We start from the raw sequence: 16549 nt of genomic DNA on the forward strand, positions 1-16549 counted from the left end.
TTTTTAAATTGTTGTATTAAGTAATTTTGCCCATATACAGTCAATCGCGAAGAATTATTCAATAAATCTAATAGCTTTACAATGCATTTACTCAAGATGAAGTACTTTGCCCATTAGTTTTATTATATAGGATAAACCGAACACATATGGTGAATAACGAGAGTTTTACGAGCTGACAACAAGTGATAATATCAATTCAAAAAATACATATTGCAGGCAAGTGTGAGGTAATTATGAAACAGGGTAGACAGAAGGTGAGGAGGAGGAAGAAGCGGGCGTTGTATTGCCACAGATGACCTATTGTAATTCATACCCAACACAACATATTGCTTGTGGCTTGGGAAAAATGCCCAGAATGTTGTCAGTTTCACTTTCCACCAAGGAGCATATCCATATCCAGTCAGCGCACAGGCACATCTGTTGTTCACAATGTATTATGATTCATTTCGGTGGTTTATTTATTTTTCTTTGTCTACCAGCAACACCCCCCAAAAAAATAACCCTTGGAAAATATACAAAAACGTACACTCCTCCTTCTAAAATCATTTAAAAACATATCTCGAGTATAATCGTCGGTGGCGTATTTACAATTTGATTGTGTTAGGTACAATAATTCCAGTTCCAAAATGAAAAATTACAGCTTTTGTTTGTCCCAGAAAGTCAGGCTGCCTTGCAAGATATCAAAGTATATCACAAAATTAGATTTTACTTGAGCACAAAGGCTATCATTATGGATGACAGCTCATAACTCTTGCCGTCTAAACTCAATACATTATGAACAAAGAATTGTTTCGTGAAGTTTTGATGCTACACATACATGACGTGGATCAAAAATACATTTCCAAGTATTTGTGATTGTTTTCCCACCATATACTGTATGTAATTTGCTTGAAATCGTGTTTGTACTGCTCCTTTGCAACAATTTTCAATTTTAGATTTGTTTTTTGTCTCTCGCTTCATGTTTGTATGATTAAATCAGTAAAAGGCAGGAGCACATTGTGCTCCATATGTCATACTTTTTGTCATACGATTTTGACATTACATTTGAAAAGCAAATTTTCCCTCTGTATTATTTCCCCATGTGTCATTTGTCTTTGTTGTCCAAACAGGCTCACCTTAATTGTGCTTGCCATTTTTCTGTTTGTCTTTTATCAATGAAAAATTGGTTTCTTGTGCATGGCAGCCAAAGCGCATTCCCCAGGGAGAAACACTCGTCTCTGAATCTATTATGATCACAGATTACATAATGAGAAACTGGAATATGCATCGATGCCCCAAGGCGCTCCTCGAAAAGCCTGAGGCTGTTCTGAATGAAAAGCCTATATAATAGATACATGACTGAATTTGATTAATAAATGTTGTGTGTGTCGAACAAAGATTTTTTGGGTCATCTCCGATTCAATATTTATGTTGAAGCAGACATTTTTCCAGGCAAAAAAAGCACATTATTTGTGTCCCAACACACATCAACCTGAACAGCATGACCTTGGCCCACTGTGATTGGGGACGAGAAGGCCAGAAGATTAGGCGGACTGATAGACAGACGGCTTTGGAGATAACAACTTCAAAATTAAACCTGGACCAGAAGAACTGGACTCCTTCTTTTTCAAAAGAAAAGCGTGACCGTCTTCTCTCTCTTTTTTTTTTTCCTAGCTCGGTGAGAAGAGACATAAAGATGGGCGACAATGTTATCTCGTCATTCCACCGGCACATCAATCACAGTCTAGACTAGTAAGAATCGACCACCTCCACCCCCACAATCAATGTCCTCTACCTTTGCCACCGGTACAGCAAAGATTGTCAGAGATAAAACTAAGCAAAGCCTGGCCAAATCTAACACTGTGGATGCTCTAAATGAAAGAGGCTATTAACGAACTGACAAACACTTGCTTTTCTGCTGCCCTCCCCATTTTTTTCTTTTTTTTCCTCTTGAGATATGGATCTAACTTTCCAATAAAGGAGGTTCCTTGCTGTGATCTGTAGATTCCTGCGAAAATCAATATTGCATTAAAACACATCTCTGGATACAGGATCTAACATGAGGCACAACAAATTTCATTCTTTAAACCATGAACTGAAATTTTGAAATATTTTTAAAATGTATTTATGACTTATTGTTATTATTTTTTGTAATTACTTTAGGTAAAACTATTTTTTATTGCGTACTATTTCAAACAACGCAGCGACAAAACTGCAGTGTGTATTTGAACTTCAACTCCCATAATCCCTTAGTGTCGATGCGCTTCCGGCTTCTGTTTTGGTTTCCATTGCAGCTGGTAAAGATGTCTGCGGACACCGGACGATACAGGGGAGCTGTCAACAAAAATAAAGACCCCTCCGGTCTTCTAATCTCCGTCATAAGGTATTGTTTGTCACATGTGTTTATTTTGTGAAAAGTTGAGGGTACGCACTCGTAGTCTACTCACGCTAACGGAATAGCCACTATTTTCTGCTGAGGCTCTCTTAGTTAGCATTGTCTTCCTGTTTGGCTCAGATAGAGCTCTACTTCATGTCAAAGCTGTTCCATTGGCAATATTACTTTTCGGAGGAATAAAGTTTGTCTTCCGTCGGTTCCCTTCGCTGTCAATATACACATTTGACCCATTTTTTTCGTCTTTGACTTCTGTTAAATCCCGTTACAAATCTATCGATCTATCTTGTTTAGGGTCAGGTTGTGTTTGAGGCATGAAGTAACGAACGGTTATCATCATATTTGAATGTGTGGAATATCACATCCGTCTCTCCCTCTAGGACTTTGTCCAGCAGCGATGACGTCCAGGACAGGGAGACAGAGAAGGGTCGTCTCGAGGAGGCATTTGAGACGTGTGACCGCGAACTGGACCAGCTCATCGTCCAGCACTACGCCGAGCTCACCACCGCCATCCGGACCTACCAGAGCATCACTGAGCGCATCACCACCTCTCGCAACAAGATCAAGCAGGTAGGGAATACGAAGTACGTCATATGGAGTTTCATTACACTTCTGACATTGCTGTCTCATGTGTAGGTGAAGGAGAACCTCCTGTCTTGCAAGATGCTGCTGCACTGTAAGCGGGACGAGCTGAGGAAGCTTTGGATCGAGGGCATCGAGCACAAGCATGTTCTGCAGCTCTTGGATGAGATTGAGAGCATCAAGCAGGTGCCTCAACGCCTCGAGGCTTACATGGCCACTAAGCACTACCTCCACGCCACAGATATGCTGGTGAGTGGAGGAGAATTTTGTGGCTTTCAATACCATTTGACCAAGTGGAGCATAAGCTTCTGTGAATCACTGGGAAAAAAATTCTGGTTTATTGAGCGCGTTTGCACAAATTGCTTAAATATAAAAAAAAATTGCACATTTTTGCATGGCGCATTTGTGTAAATATTTTTTGGTTGGATGTTTCGATGTTTTTTTTTTTTTTTTTTACCAACTGGAGGCTCTTGGGACTTTGGTTTGCGCTTTTACGCATGTAAACATGACCCCCCCCCCCCCCCCCCCCATGCCTTAAAAGTTTATCCCCTGCATCCTCTCATGATGCCAAAGGACCATTTTGTTGCCTTTCAGTCTTTCAGTTTGTGCTGTTCAGGTGCGGCCACCTTCATTCGATGCACATTTTGACACACTCAATTGTGATGTCTCTTTCCCTCTGTTGCTCTCCCACACATCCTTTCCTCCGACTTTGGAAATAATTAGTCTGCCCGAATAGTGATATCTGTAGGAAAGGGGGCAGGTGGGGGAGGTGGGGGAAGAGAAGTAGGATGGCGGCGGGCACAAAAGGAGCATGAAAATCCTCTCCAGCGAGGGCGGAACGAAGCGGAACTTCTTTCCAACCCGCGCTCGCCCGGCCGCTTTGACGCTTTTCGAAAAGGAGTCGAGTGTTCAAAGTCAGTCGGGACTTTGATTTCATTGATCTGAGCTGTTTGAAACGGTTGGTACCTTTTTTATTTATTTATTTTTTTTTGAAGACTTTTCCTAATTCCAAATATTCATGAGTCACAGATATAATTTCCCTCCTCGGTCTTACCTCGAAAGAGGTGAATTAGCTGCAAATAACATGGCGTGTGTGTTTGAGCGAGGCTTATCTATCACCAAGGGTTGACAATTAGAATTCAGACTGTGCACTCTCCGGAACGGCAGTTTTAAGCCTCCTGGTATTTGGTGAAAAACTTCTCCCTCCTCAATTTCTCTTAATGTCCAAAAATGGTCACTACCACCACCAACTGATACTATCCCTGTTTCGTTCAGGTGTCGGCTGTGGAGTCGTTGGAGGGCCACCTGCTGCAGGTAGAGGGCCTGGGCGACCTGCGCCTGGAGCTCCACAGCAAGAAGCTCAACATCCACCTGGTGCTCATCGACGAGCTCCACCGTCACCTCTACATCAAGTCCACCAGTCGCCTGGGACACAAGAACAAGGACAAGAATGTGGCGCGCCTTCCGGGGTAAGCGTGGTAAATGCTTCGTTAGTAGTTTCGTCCCGCTTTAATCTGTTCATTTTGTGCAGTTTGGATGCTTCAGAGATCCATTAGTAGACAGGACGGTGTTTGTCCAATTGTTGTGCATTGATAGAAATACGTCTTCCTTCCCACATCTCGTTTTCTTGGGCTGGTGTTAAACCCTTTTTGTATTTTCATTTTTTTTCTTTGTGCTCACTGTGTCAAAAAGTAGCCTTCAAAGGAGCACCTTCATTATAAGTTCAAACGAGTGCCAGTTGCCAATTATTTCCTGTATGGACACCAGTCCAATTATGGACCGACAAAAAAAAATAAAACTTTCTCTATCTTTTTCAGGGAATTCCCTCTAGCTCCAGAGACTCAATATTCACCGTGCAACGGCACACATGCGCAACCATTTTGGCCAACTAGCGCTACAATTCTTTACGCGGCGGTGTAACATATTAGGGCTAATGCGGCACAGCGACTTTGTTTTGTTTACGCTTTTGTGTTCAGGCATGGCGTGCGTGGGTGCCGTAATTATGGTGGCGGTGGGTCAGCGAGATACAGTGATTTATTATGGAGGGTCAGTCGGTGACAGGCGCCGGCCTCCCTAACAACCAAGCCAGCCTTCGTGTAACCTCGCTCACTTAGCCAGCCGACGCGTTGTTTACACCGCCTGGACTTGAAAGGGCCTAAATTGCTCCCACCTCCAGCTTAAGGTGTGATAAATAGCTCATTGGGAGGCAGAGTCGCCTGTCCCCACGCACATGCAAGGCGTCGGGGTTAAACAGTAGATTGATATTGTTAGCGGAGGGCGGGCGGGCGGGTTTGAATGCGCCACTTCCTGTTTGAGACGTTTGATGTTTTTGTGTGTTCTTCAGCACTGCGGGCAAAGACGCGTCCCCCATGCCGGCGTTGGACATCAGCGGCCTCTGCACCCCACGCAAAATTTTGGATTCGTCGCAGTTCAGCACGCCGGGTTCAAACAGCGGTAGAGAATATGCACTCGAATGCACCACACACGAGGGAAGAACCATTTTGAAAAAAAATATATAAAAACAAATAACATTTAAAAATAACATTTTAGGCTTGACTTCCCCTTTAATTGTTCAGGGGCGACCGCCCACACCACATGAAGTGTGATATGTTGAGTGCCGTTGGCAATCATGATAATGGCGTCATTAGCATCAGCATTTGCATGTCATTATGGGCTTGCGGCGCCAACGTGCAAAGCGCGGCAAGTTTGCCTCATTTCGCGCACTGCGTTTGTCACAACAGCCTCAGCCGCCGCCGTCATCGTGTGCGTTTCCCCCGCCGACATCATAATCATCTTGTCCGCCTTTATCGGCGTCGTTTGTCATCCGCCGCCGGTGTCGCCGCAGCGTGGGGTGTTGGTGGCGGCGGCGGAGGGAGCGTTGGTGGGCATTTTGCTACGCTCAAACTGGCAACCGGTGCTGATAATGCACGGGAACAAAAATGGGAATTTAATGAAAAAACATCAAGAGAGCAATAAGTTTGTGTCATGCTTGCTTCCATTTTTATTTTTTTCTGACTTTCCCCGTGTGTGTTTTTTTTAACGCGCCTAGCTATTAGCCACTTGTTCAACCTCAGATTTTCACGCATTTCTGTGCTTTAGTATTTTTCCCCAAGAAACATATGACAATACCCCATGTTGCTCAAGATACATTAGATGGTTGAGACATTCTTTTTTTTCGCTTCACCGAGCCTGCGCGTCGTCACGTCGGTGCGGCCCATGAGCTCACGCACGCACAATTGGCCACTAATAGATAATACATTTTTATTTGCGGCAGCCGCCCCGCAGGCCCGCGCTAAAAGCTAAACCGCAGATTTGTCCAAATTATTCAAAGAAAGCGGCAATTAGCGGGCCCGCAGGCGATAAAATGCCTGTACGCTGGCGCGCTAACAGCTGTGGTCCGCGGCGATGCAGCCCGCCTCCGACGGTGGCTTAAGCGTACCGTTTTGCCTAATAGCATTAGAGCACCTCATTCGTAGCCAGTAATTGTCATAATTATTACGCAAACTGCAGATGAAACTGGGAGAAGAGGCAAAGGCGACCCCCCCAAAGTCCATTAACTTGCCATAAACATGAACTCCCCTAACGTGCTCTGACGGGAAATTGGGATGCCGCTTCTCGTGAAAATTGGAGCCTCGCTTGCTCGCAGTTGAGCCGCGAATTTGGTTCAGTCATATTATATTTTTATGTATCGGCTTTGGCGCCTTGCGTTATTAAGAAGCTCCTCCTGTGCTCTGCCGGGTCTCTCTTATTGGAGCATGCCTTTTATAAAAGTGCCTGGAGATCAACGTTCTTCTGATTGAACAAATACAACGTGAATGGCCTTGCATCTCAAAGGCCCCCGTATTTTTTTATACAGTCGTAATGGAGGTGCGAAAAAAGATGAATGGCACCCACGGGGATTTATTTTTTATTTTTCAATCTTATTCTTGCTGTATAAAAATAAGCTAGGTCTGTTTCCCCGCCAGTTCGTGAGCTTCAACAAGACATGCGGGAGTCGAACCAATTAGATCTCCCCGAGGTGGACCCGGAGGAGAACAGCGCAGAGTTTATGGGCATCCTGATCAAGGTATGGAACAAGACAGGATGGACGGGGAAGATACAATAAACATCCGCCATCTTTGCCTCAGGCTCTGGCCAAGCTGAAGAAGATCCCAGAGACCATCAAAGCCATCATGGAACGTCTGGAGCCGGAGCTCAAGCAGATAGCGAAGAGATCCACCACGCAGATCGCAGACCATGCCTACCAGAGAGGGGAGAACGTCGCTCAGGAGAGCCAACCAAGGTGCAGTAAAGGGAAACATTCATGACCTCGCAATGCATCAAGGCCGCGACGTTGCTGCGCTAGCGTAGCGTGCGTGCACGTGTGCCAGTGCCCATCACCTCATTTGCACGCGGCGCCGCCTCGTCTGCAAACGCATCTAGTTTTGCCACCTCCATTTAAAGTCAAGCCCGTGTTGCCATGGAAACTCCATCCGACGTGCCGCTCGTCGCGCGGGAACAATGGCGGTGTCGTCGCACGCTGTTTCTTCCAGCTATGACAAAGAATACGTCGCACGGGTTCCAAGGTATGAGCCGAAAATGCGCCATCTTCCAAGCTAAAATGTGACTCAAACGCAGCGAGCCCGGTTAATGCAACCCGCCTTCTCCTCGGCTTCTCTTTAAAAGTCTTGTCCTTGCGTGGAAAGCGCATAGTTTGGAAGCATGAGCGCCTGTGGCTACTGCCTGTTACCGAGTAGAAGGTCACATCGCCAAACAATAACTGCAATTTTAACTCGACTGCACGGATGGAAAATAAAGAGGATGTAAGTGTCGAGCAGATGAATCCATGCAAAATATTGGAAGCATACGCAAACGGGCCAAACCGGAGCAGGCATCATGACTCCGTACACCATGCTGGTTGACGTGTTTTAATGACTCTCTGGAACCCCCCCCTCCCCTGCAGGCTTCTGCTGGAGTTGTTGGAGCTCCTCTTTGACAAGTTCAAGGCGGTGGCGCAGGCGCACAGCGTGGTGCTGGCTCATCTGCAGCGCATCGCCGTGCAGTGCCCGGGCGGTGCCCACGAGGAGGGCATCAAGCTGTACGAGCAGGCCGACGTCTCTGCCAAGATCCAGGCTGTGCTGCAGGTCAGACTCAATTCGGGAATATGAACAAGCGCGCAGCGAGAAGACAATTATTCATGGCCGAACGCTTTTATTTGAAGGTATCGGGTATTCGCGACGGCGGCCGATACCAAGCCAAAACAGGAATCCTCTCACATGCCCACTAAAATGCAATTTATGTTCATACTTTTTGTGTTAATGCTTCGTTGGAATTGACCCGGGTGTCACCATTTTACGCACAATCTCACGCCACCGTTAGTTTAGAAACAATAAACAAATATGATGCACATTCAACTACTCGTAACACAGATTTTTTTTTTCCACGCCGAGGACAATAGCACAACAAATATAAGAGCCCTTGTCAATCTCCCCACTTGCTGTTGATTATTTCATCCCGCATTGTCACAGGAGTATCTCAATTTCCCGTCACCTCGCGCGCACCTTTGTAATTTCCTCTTTAATCTCATTACTGCCGACGCCCGCCGAACATCATACAGCGGGTATTAAATTGACTTCTGCTTTTTTTTAGTGCCCCTGTAAAATAATTTTACCGGACGCCGAGATTGTTCTTATCTCACCACATTGTGATTTTTGTGAGTCTTAACAAGGAAGATACCGTGCCACGTTGTACACTTTGATCGATTGCCTTTTTTTTTTTTTCACTCTCTTTCCGCTGGAGCTTTAGTCAAGGTGGAAGGAATCATGAATAGTAGCAAATACCAGTTGGTGTTAGAGCAAAGCTCTTGGGCTTGCTGCTAGACAGGAAAAAAAAAATGTCAGGAAAAGTCGACTAGAACATCCGAGCTTTATTTGAGGTGAATCAGATGGCATGTCAATTCAATTCAATTTACATTTCTAGCCTTTTCTGCACTTTCGCCGTTCCTCAAAGTTGCCTGTGCTTTTGGAGATCACGCAGCGGCATCAAAGTGCGAATTTCTTGGATGTGGACTCGGCTTTGATAAGTCCTCCCTATCTCCGCTGCTGAGATTTTCCTTTTCTTCCCTGGGATATCTTTTTGACACATTGCTCCCATTTATTCCCGTCATGAGGCTCCAGTGTGACTTCCTCATCTCGTTTCCCGATCACGTTTGATTTCGTTCCCATTCACATCTCTCGCCGCAAAATGATTATTTAATTGCTGCGAATTAAATCAGCAGGAGGTCATTTGTGTTTATGTGTAGAAAAATGAATACAAGTCTTGTCTGCGGTCCAAATATGTGCGTCAACCGAGTGAATACGAAGCAAATTGAACTGCGGGCTAGTGCGTGTACAAGACGATCTCTTTTAATTAGATATGAAGAGCCACGTCGCCACCTTGTTCTCGTCCAAAATTTTAATCAATCTGTCATATTTACATTTTGCCAGAGCGCGCTGACAACCGGCGTCTCCTCTCCATCACGTCCAATCGCCCGCCTCCAAAAAAACCGACATCTGCTGCAACAAACCCACCAGAGACTTCATCCAAAAAAAGAAAAGAAAAAAAAAAGGCATCAGTGGATGCGATCTCTAGTTGCCGTGCTAGGCGATGTCATCCACCATTTTGTAAACACGAACGCTGTTAGCATGGCTAGCATGAATACATTTTTCGTTATCGTAGGGTTCGGATCCAAAGATGAACATGAGACAAAAGTTCTGAATTCCAGCGTTTATTTCACAGTATTTACATCTCAATGAGAATTTTTAGTTAGCGATCACAAAGTGAGCAAAAGTGTTGGAACGACCCGATGACTTCAACACACTGTTGCAGTCTTTATTCAAACCGCTTTTTCTGGAGCCTCTTTTCTTTGCTTCTGGGTGTTTTTAACACGGAATTGTACAAATTTTCGATTTAGACGAAATCAGTTTGGTACACCTAAAAAAAGAAAAAAAGTTGCACAAGTGCGACCAGCCAGTCATTCATTCGCTGCCCCCATAATCACCCGCTTATCGCCGTCTGTCCTCTTTCTCGTCAGAGCCCCTCCGTGCGTCTCTTTTTTTCGTCGCTATCCGGTTAATTGCCTCCAAAGTTCACACCGTCAGCGGGCTAATGCAATTTAAGTGGGGTCGAAAGACCCTACGTCTTCTAACGGGAGCGTTGGCATTTTCAATCGTTTCTCTTTTGGGTTTGCGGGCAAAGGGTGGAGGGAAGAAGGAGGGGGGGGGGGCGAGTTTTGCCTCATCATCATTAGTAATTAATTCAGTGACGGGATTAAGAGCAGGGTCGGACGAGTAGCAAACGGCGCCAGACGGCGATTGACACCCATAGATGTTCACTTTCAAACCAAATCGCCATGTTTCCATGTGTGCACACTTGAAGGGTTGCTATCACGTAACGGCTTTCCCATGCATGGCGACAGGGTTGCTTTCTCGCTTGCCTTAATTACATCATTACGGGCGGGATGGCTCTCCATCTGTCCGGCCATTAGTCCTGCGCCATTCCTGGGCCCCACGTGCGCCGGGCCGAATTAGACGCACGCCTGGGCTAAATGGGCCCCGCTAAATGATGGAGCCATTTGATCACGTTGGTGGCGCTATTTCGGAGCATATGTGTCGCACATCGGTCCGAAGATGGGCGGGGGTGAGTGAGAGCGGGAAAATAGAACGACTTTTGAAAAATGAGAGGCGACGAGAGCGAGCGAGGATAGAATGATGGAGTGGAGGAAGTTAACTTTTCTCTGTCGGAGCAGATTTGCAATGGGCTCGTCCTATAGTTAGAAGTCGATAAGATTTTTATGAAGGCATGATAAGACATTGACGGATTTGGCCATGGATCATTGGCTAAAAGGAGGACACGGCGCGCCACAGTGGTCATCACACCCGCTCGGTCAGTGGTCAAAAAGTTGGTCTGACTCCCACCGATTGTGATAAATTGCACAGATATAGAAACAGATATCGGTATTCAATCAACGATATCGTCATATTAGTTCTCTTTGAGCTTTCGTAGCTATTATATGCATCCATGCCTATGTCGAGCAGGTGTTGCTGATGGAGTACCTGGACGTGAAGAACAGCCGCAGCGCGACGGAGCCATCGGCCCAGCTCGCCTATGCCAGCACGGGGAGCGAGTTTGCCGCCTTCTTTGCCAAGAAGAAGCCGCAGCGAGCCAAGCAGTCACTCTTCAAGTAAAGGGACCACGCTCAGCTATGCGAACCACTTGTCACCCGCGAACAATATGATGCGCGCCCAAATAGTTTTGGAGCCGTTCAAAGCTATGTGCTTCATTTTCACGTGGATTTACTTATTTTATTTTTTATTTTTGGTCAATCCTCTTCTAGGTTTGAATCATCATCCCATGCCATCAGCATGAGTGCCTACTTGAGAGAGCAGAGACGAGAACTCTACAGCAAAAGCGGAGAGCTGCAAGGTGAGAAGGCTGATCGCGGGCTTAAGAGTGTTGATGAACATCTGGAGCGGGGAAAAGTCGGACGGTCGGGGGGGCCTGGATGAAGATGACAGGACACGTTGTGTGAAAAGTATTGACGAATTGCAAAATGGGGTGAGATGAGGCTGTTGAGGAAAGACAAGGTACGAGCAGATGGACGAGCTTGCCATTGAACGCATCGGGGGTTATAAATATTTACAGTGCCCTCCATAAGTATTGGCACCCCTGGTTGAGATGTGTTTTTTAGCTTCCAATTATTTTATTTTTTTTCTAAATAATATGGGACCTTAATGGAAAAAAAGAGAAAAATCCAACCTTCAATACAAGTGCATTTATTCAGTGGGGAAAAAATCCCACATAAAGAAATAATTATTTGACATCAAATCACCTGTTCCACAATTATTGGCACCCTTAACAATTCCCAGGAAATAAATATAATTGAAGCATTTCTGTCATTTCTACAGTAGTTTACAAAGTTTACCAGAGTATGTAGGAACATTTAATTAGTAATTCATCACTTCCTGTCTCCCTGGGGTATAAATATGACGTGACACCGAGGCCATTTCTCTTATCCACTCTTAAACATGGGAAAGACAAAGGAACACAGCATACAAGTGAGGCAGATGTGCGTCGACCTTCACAGGTCAGGCAGAGGCTACAAGAAGATTGCCACTCAACTGCAGCTGCCCATATCCACTGTGAGAGGAATAATTAAGAAGTTCAAAACAACTGGAACAGTGGTAAACAAGCCTGGACGAGGAGCCAAGTTTATTTTGCCACCACGCACAGTGAGGAGGATGGTAAGAGAAATCAAAAGATCTCCAAAGCTCACTGTTACAGAATTACAACAAATGGTAGCATCCTGGGGTCACAAAGTCTCCAAATCAACCATCAGGCGCTGTCTACACGCCAACAAGCTGTTTGGGAGGCATGCACGGAGAAAACCTTTCCTCACTCACAATCATAAACGCAAGCGTCTGGAGTTCGCCAAGCGGTATTGGGGCTTCAACTGGGACCGTGTGCTTTGGTCAGATGAGACCAAGATTGAGCTTTTTGGCAACAAACACTCTAAGTGGGTCTGGCGTACCACGAAAGATGCGCATGCTGAAAAGCACCTCATACCCACTGTGAAGTATGGGGGTGGGTCAGTGATGCTGTGGGGCTGTTTCGCTTCCAAAGGCCCTGGGAACCTTGTTAGGGTGCATGGCATCATGAATGCTTTGAAATACCAGGACATTTTAAATCAAAATCTGTTGCCCTCTGCCCGAAAGCTGAAGCTGGGTCGTCACTGGGTCTTTCAGCAAGACAATGACCCTAAACATATGGCCAAATCTACACAGAAATGGTTCACCAGACACAAAATCAAGCTCCTCCCATGGCCATCTCAGTCCCCTGACCTCAACCCCATTGAGAACCTGTGGGGTGAGCTGAAGAGGAGAGTACAGAGGAGAGGACCCAGGTCTCTGGATGATTTAGAGAGATTCTGCAAAGAGGAATGGCTGAAGATCCCTCTTTCTGTCTTTTCCCATCTTGTGAAACATTATAGGAGAAGATTAGGTGCTGTTTTGTTGGCAAAAGGGGGTTGTACAAAATATTAACACCAGGGGTGCTAATAATTGTGACACACATTATTTGATGTCAAATAATTATTTCTTTATGTGGGATTTTTTCCCCACTGAATAAATGCACTTGTATTGAAGGTTGGATTTTTCTCTTTTTTTCCATTAAGGTCCCATATTATTTAGAAAAAAAATAAAATAATTGGAAGCTAAAAAACACATCTCAACCAGGGGTGCCAATACTTATGGAGGGCACTGTAATTTATATATAATAATTATATATAATAATTATAAATATAAATATAGTATATATATATTGCCAATTTTTCATTACCGTTGGTTCTTCAAGTAAGATTTTTACTTTGAATGATTGTTGTTGTTTGTCTGTTTTTATTGGTTTTAGCGCACAGTGTTGAGAATTTGAATTGCTCTCCGGAATCCGCCGGTTTGACGGGGCAGCTAGCACCTGGACAAAGCAGGTCGAGATGTAACACTGAAAAAAGAAAGCGATAGCAGGGTGACTTTGCGGAATACACCCACAGGGACAGACCTTCAAAACCTTCACACGTCCACGCACGCACTCGGCAGCGAGCGAGCTGCACAGTCAGACCCAGGAGAATCAAAGCTGCTCTATTGCTCCGACATCTTCTCTTACTGACTCGCGGTCTCTTTGCCAGTGACCTTGAGGTTTCACTCTGTGGCTGTGTTTGCCTGCAGACACTCCTACCTTCACACCAAAGCCCCTGTGGACAATGAAACACAGGAAAAGAGGCAAAGAGACAGACAGCAAAGCTCTTTCGAACCGAGCGGCAAAAATGCGCTAAATTAGCTACATTTTGATCTTTGTCTGGTGTCATCCTAAAACGAGGGCTGCAATGATGCAACCATTATCTTGTGACACCCACGTCACTCACCGGGCCAGTCCCCACCTCTTAAAGCCATTCAAAAGTCACAAATACTACAGCAGAATGTGGGGTTGGCGACCCCAAGTGGACAAAATAATAACTGCATAATGTGCACACGTTTTTTTGTTATAATGCGAAATTTATTGCCTTTAGTGTATCTCCTCGCCGAAATGAGGATAGGAATATCCTTGGATGAAAATCAGCCGACGTATCCAGGGTGCTAAAGACGTGATGCGCAAAGACAATAATGCAAAAGCGTTGTCATTACTTCTGAAAATGATGACGAAAATTCAGGTTGACAAGCAAATAAGCTGTTCCCTTGATCCAAAATCCTGCAACATGAAATACGATGACAAGCGTTTGAGTCACAAACACGCATTCATTCAAAGTACAATACAAAGATGTTGCTGTCCTCCCTAAAATTCATTAATCCGGTTGCTATTCTGCTGACTGAATGCCATTCCTTCCTGAGCAGGAAGGAGCGGCACTGATCAACTGTGGATAAAGGGGGGGGGGGGGGGAACTCATAGGCTTGAAATAACAGTTCACTTTTTTTTTTTTTTTTACCCCACCTTCCATCTGTCTGCACCTCAGAAAAGAACAGGGAGGATTTGTCTTTGCGTCTTTTTTTTTTTTTTTTTTGAGTGGCTGAATGCCTCGAAGCGTTCATAAGAAGATGAGATTTCTCTGGGCTTTCATTTCACCTGTCACAATGCGCCGCGCCGTCCGCAAAGAGCCCGGGCCCCCAGCCTTTTGAACGGCCGCAATGGGATTGAAGCAGTAAGAAATCATTTAGAAAGTGAAATAAGTCCACCGCGTGTGGAAGGACGGAGGAGTGGAGGTTAAAAGTCATTGTTTTCATCAGGGTCTAGCGAAGAAGCCATTAAGAGATTTCTGAGCAGGAGAAATTAGGGGGGGTGACGAGAAAAAAAAAAACATGCATTGAAGACTTCATCCCGCATCAAATGAAATTGGGAGGAAAAGGCGCCTGAAATGAGAGATGGAGTTGATGAGTTCTCGTGGCTGCGGCATTTACTCGCCGCTTGGAGCTTAGTCAAGTGTATCTCTACGCTTATTTTAAGTCGGTCGTGTTAGAAAGTCAGCTTGCAAACCATGGCGAGTGGAGGGTTGATTGCGGGAGAATCCTTTGGGTACAAGTATGGCGATTTGAAGTTGCACTGCGAGGCCACAGCAGGAAGTACACCGAATTACATCGAATAAAAGAACAAGATTGAACATAATCTGACTTTACAAGACATGATAGTTTGATGATTATTATCCAGAGCTTTTAGTCACATTTGGCGTCCTTTTTGAGTTTGTATAAAAACAATTACTGTAGTACTGTTCCACATCACGGCAATAATGATGTTCGTCTCCAAGGGCAAAAAGACCAATTTGGGGCGGGGGAAAAAATAAGTCGGAAGAGTTAACAACAGTCAGGCATATACTCTTTATCCTCTGTGAAGAGTGACCAGTATTACCGCAGCTTCCTCAATTCAGTGCATTAGCCAACATCCCCAAACGTCTCATCAGGAGCAATTATGGGCTTCACTTTCTCGCTCAAGGGAAGGCGGTCCCTCGGGGAGTGGGTGGGGGTGGTGGGGGGCACGTTCAGCTTTTAATCAGCACGTCTGTGCGGTAAAAGGGAGCCAGCAGAAGAGCTATGTTTGTTTTTATATTACTCTCACTTTTGAAATGAACACGCAATATATGTAATTTATCATTTGAGCGGCGAGCGCCTATGAAAGTAACGCATGCCAACGCACACCGGGGAAGACATAATTGCCTCTCTCGCACTCCGCCACGCCTCATACGCTTCAATTAACGTGCAGGTCTTTATTACGACTCCATATGAAGCCATATGTACCGCATTGTGTGTGTGTGTGTGTGTGTGTGTGTCTGGATGTCACAGTGCGGCTGTTTACTTCACACCAGACCACCTCATGCACTTTCAATCACACGTTGGATGAATAAATGATGAAAGTTAGAATTTTCCAGATCTGTTCCCGTGCCCCCCCACCCCCCGCTCCACTTCGCTGTTGTGTGTCCAGCCGGCTGATGACAACGGAATAGCCCGTCGGTCATTTTGGAGGTGAAGCGAAAATATATATTTTCTCTTCCCGCCCGTTCACCGCGTTAAGGCAGTAATATATTTCAAAAATGCTATTTCGCATTGTGTCACGGCTGGTCAGTGTGTCGCGTGTAATATTGTCTTGCCCCGGGGAATGTTTGAAGTGACAATCATACCGCAGCCATAAACACGAGCATGCCCGGCATATACATGCAAATCAAGGCTCATGCTCGTGACCCCCCCCCCCCCCACCAACCCCCCTCGCACCTCCGAGATGTTCGCATCTTCCACTCTGAATGTATTTCACACATTTCTCCTTTTGATTTTCAAAAACATTGGCGCCAGCAATCTAATTACGAGCCGCTTTACCCGCCCCCAGCCCTTCTGATATGAGAAAATAAGAAAAGTTGTGTGGTGTTTATGTACAAAACCGCAGCAATCCCTCGAGAGGAGGCAGAACTGGGGTGGGCAGGGGGGTTGGCGAAGTGGTGTTCTATGTTAAGCCTCTTTGTACATGGCGAGGCCGGGACAGGAGGTGCAAATGGAAAAAAAAAGGCCTGGCAAGAGATGTGGCGATATGTGATGTTTGCATTCTGTCCAC

General features: G+C 45.4%; 1 protein-coding gene across 1 annotated transcript in view; it reads left to right on the forward strand.

The window, feature by feature from the left end:
• The first annotated feature begins 2238 nt into the window (after positions 1 to 2238).
• Positions 2239 to 16549, forward strand: part of exoc4 (exocyst complex component 4) — a 48656-nt gene continuing 34345 nt past the window's right edge. The window contains exons 1-10 of the mRNA XM_052055465.1: positions 2239 to 2362; positions 2752 to 2941; positions 3008 to 3202; positions 4229 to 4422; positions 5298 to 5407; positions 6919 to 7019; positions 7081 to 7235; positions 7896 to 8076; positions 11008 to 11153; positions 11307 to 11395. Of these exons, the coding sequence (XP_051911425.1) occupies positions 2283 to 2362; positions 2752 to 2941; positions 3008 to 3202; positions 4229 to 4422; positions 5298 to 5407; positions 6919 to 7019; positions 7081 to 7235; positions 7896 to 8076; positions 11008 to 11153; positions 11307 to 11395 (1441 nt within the window). The 5' untranslated portion in view covers positions 2239 to 2282. The remainder of the gene's footprint in view (positions 2363 to 2751; positions 2942 to 3007; positions 3203 to 4228; positions 4423 to 5297; positions 5408 to 6918; positions 7020 to 7080; positions 7236 to 7895; positions 8077 to 11007; positions 11154 to 11306; positions 11396 to 16549) is intronic.

The sequence above is a fragment of the Hippocampus zosterae genome, chromosome 21, assembly GCF_025434085.1.
Source record: "Hippocampus zosterae strain Florida chromosome 21, ASM2543408v3, whole genome shotgun sequence".
NCBI lineage: Eukaryota > Metazoa > Chordata > Actinopteri > Syngnathiformes > Syngnathidae > Hippocampus > Hippocampus zosterae.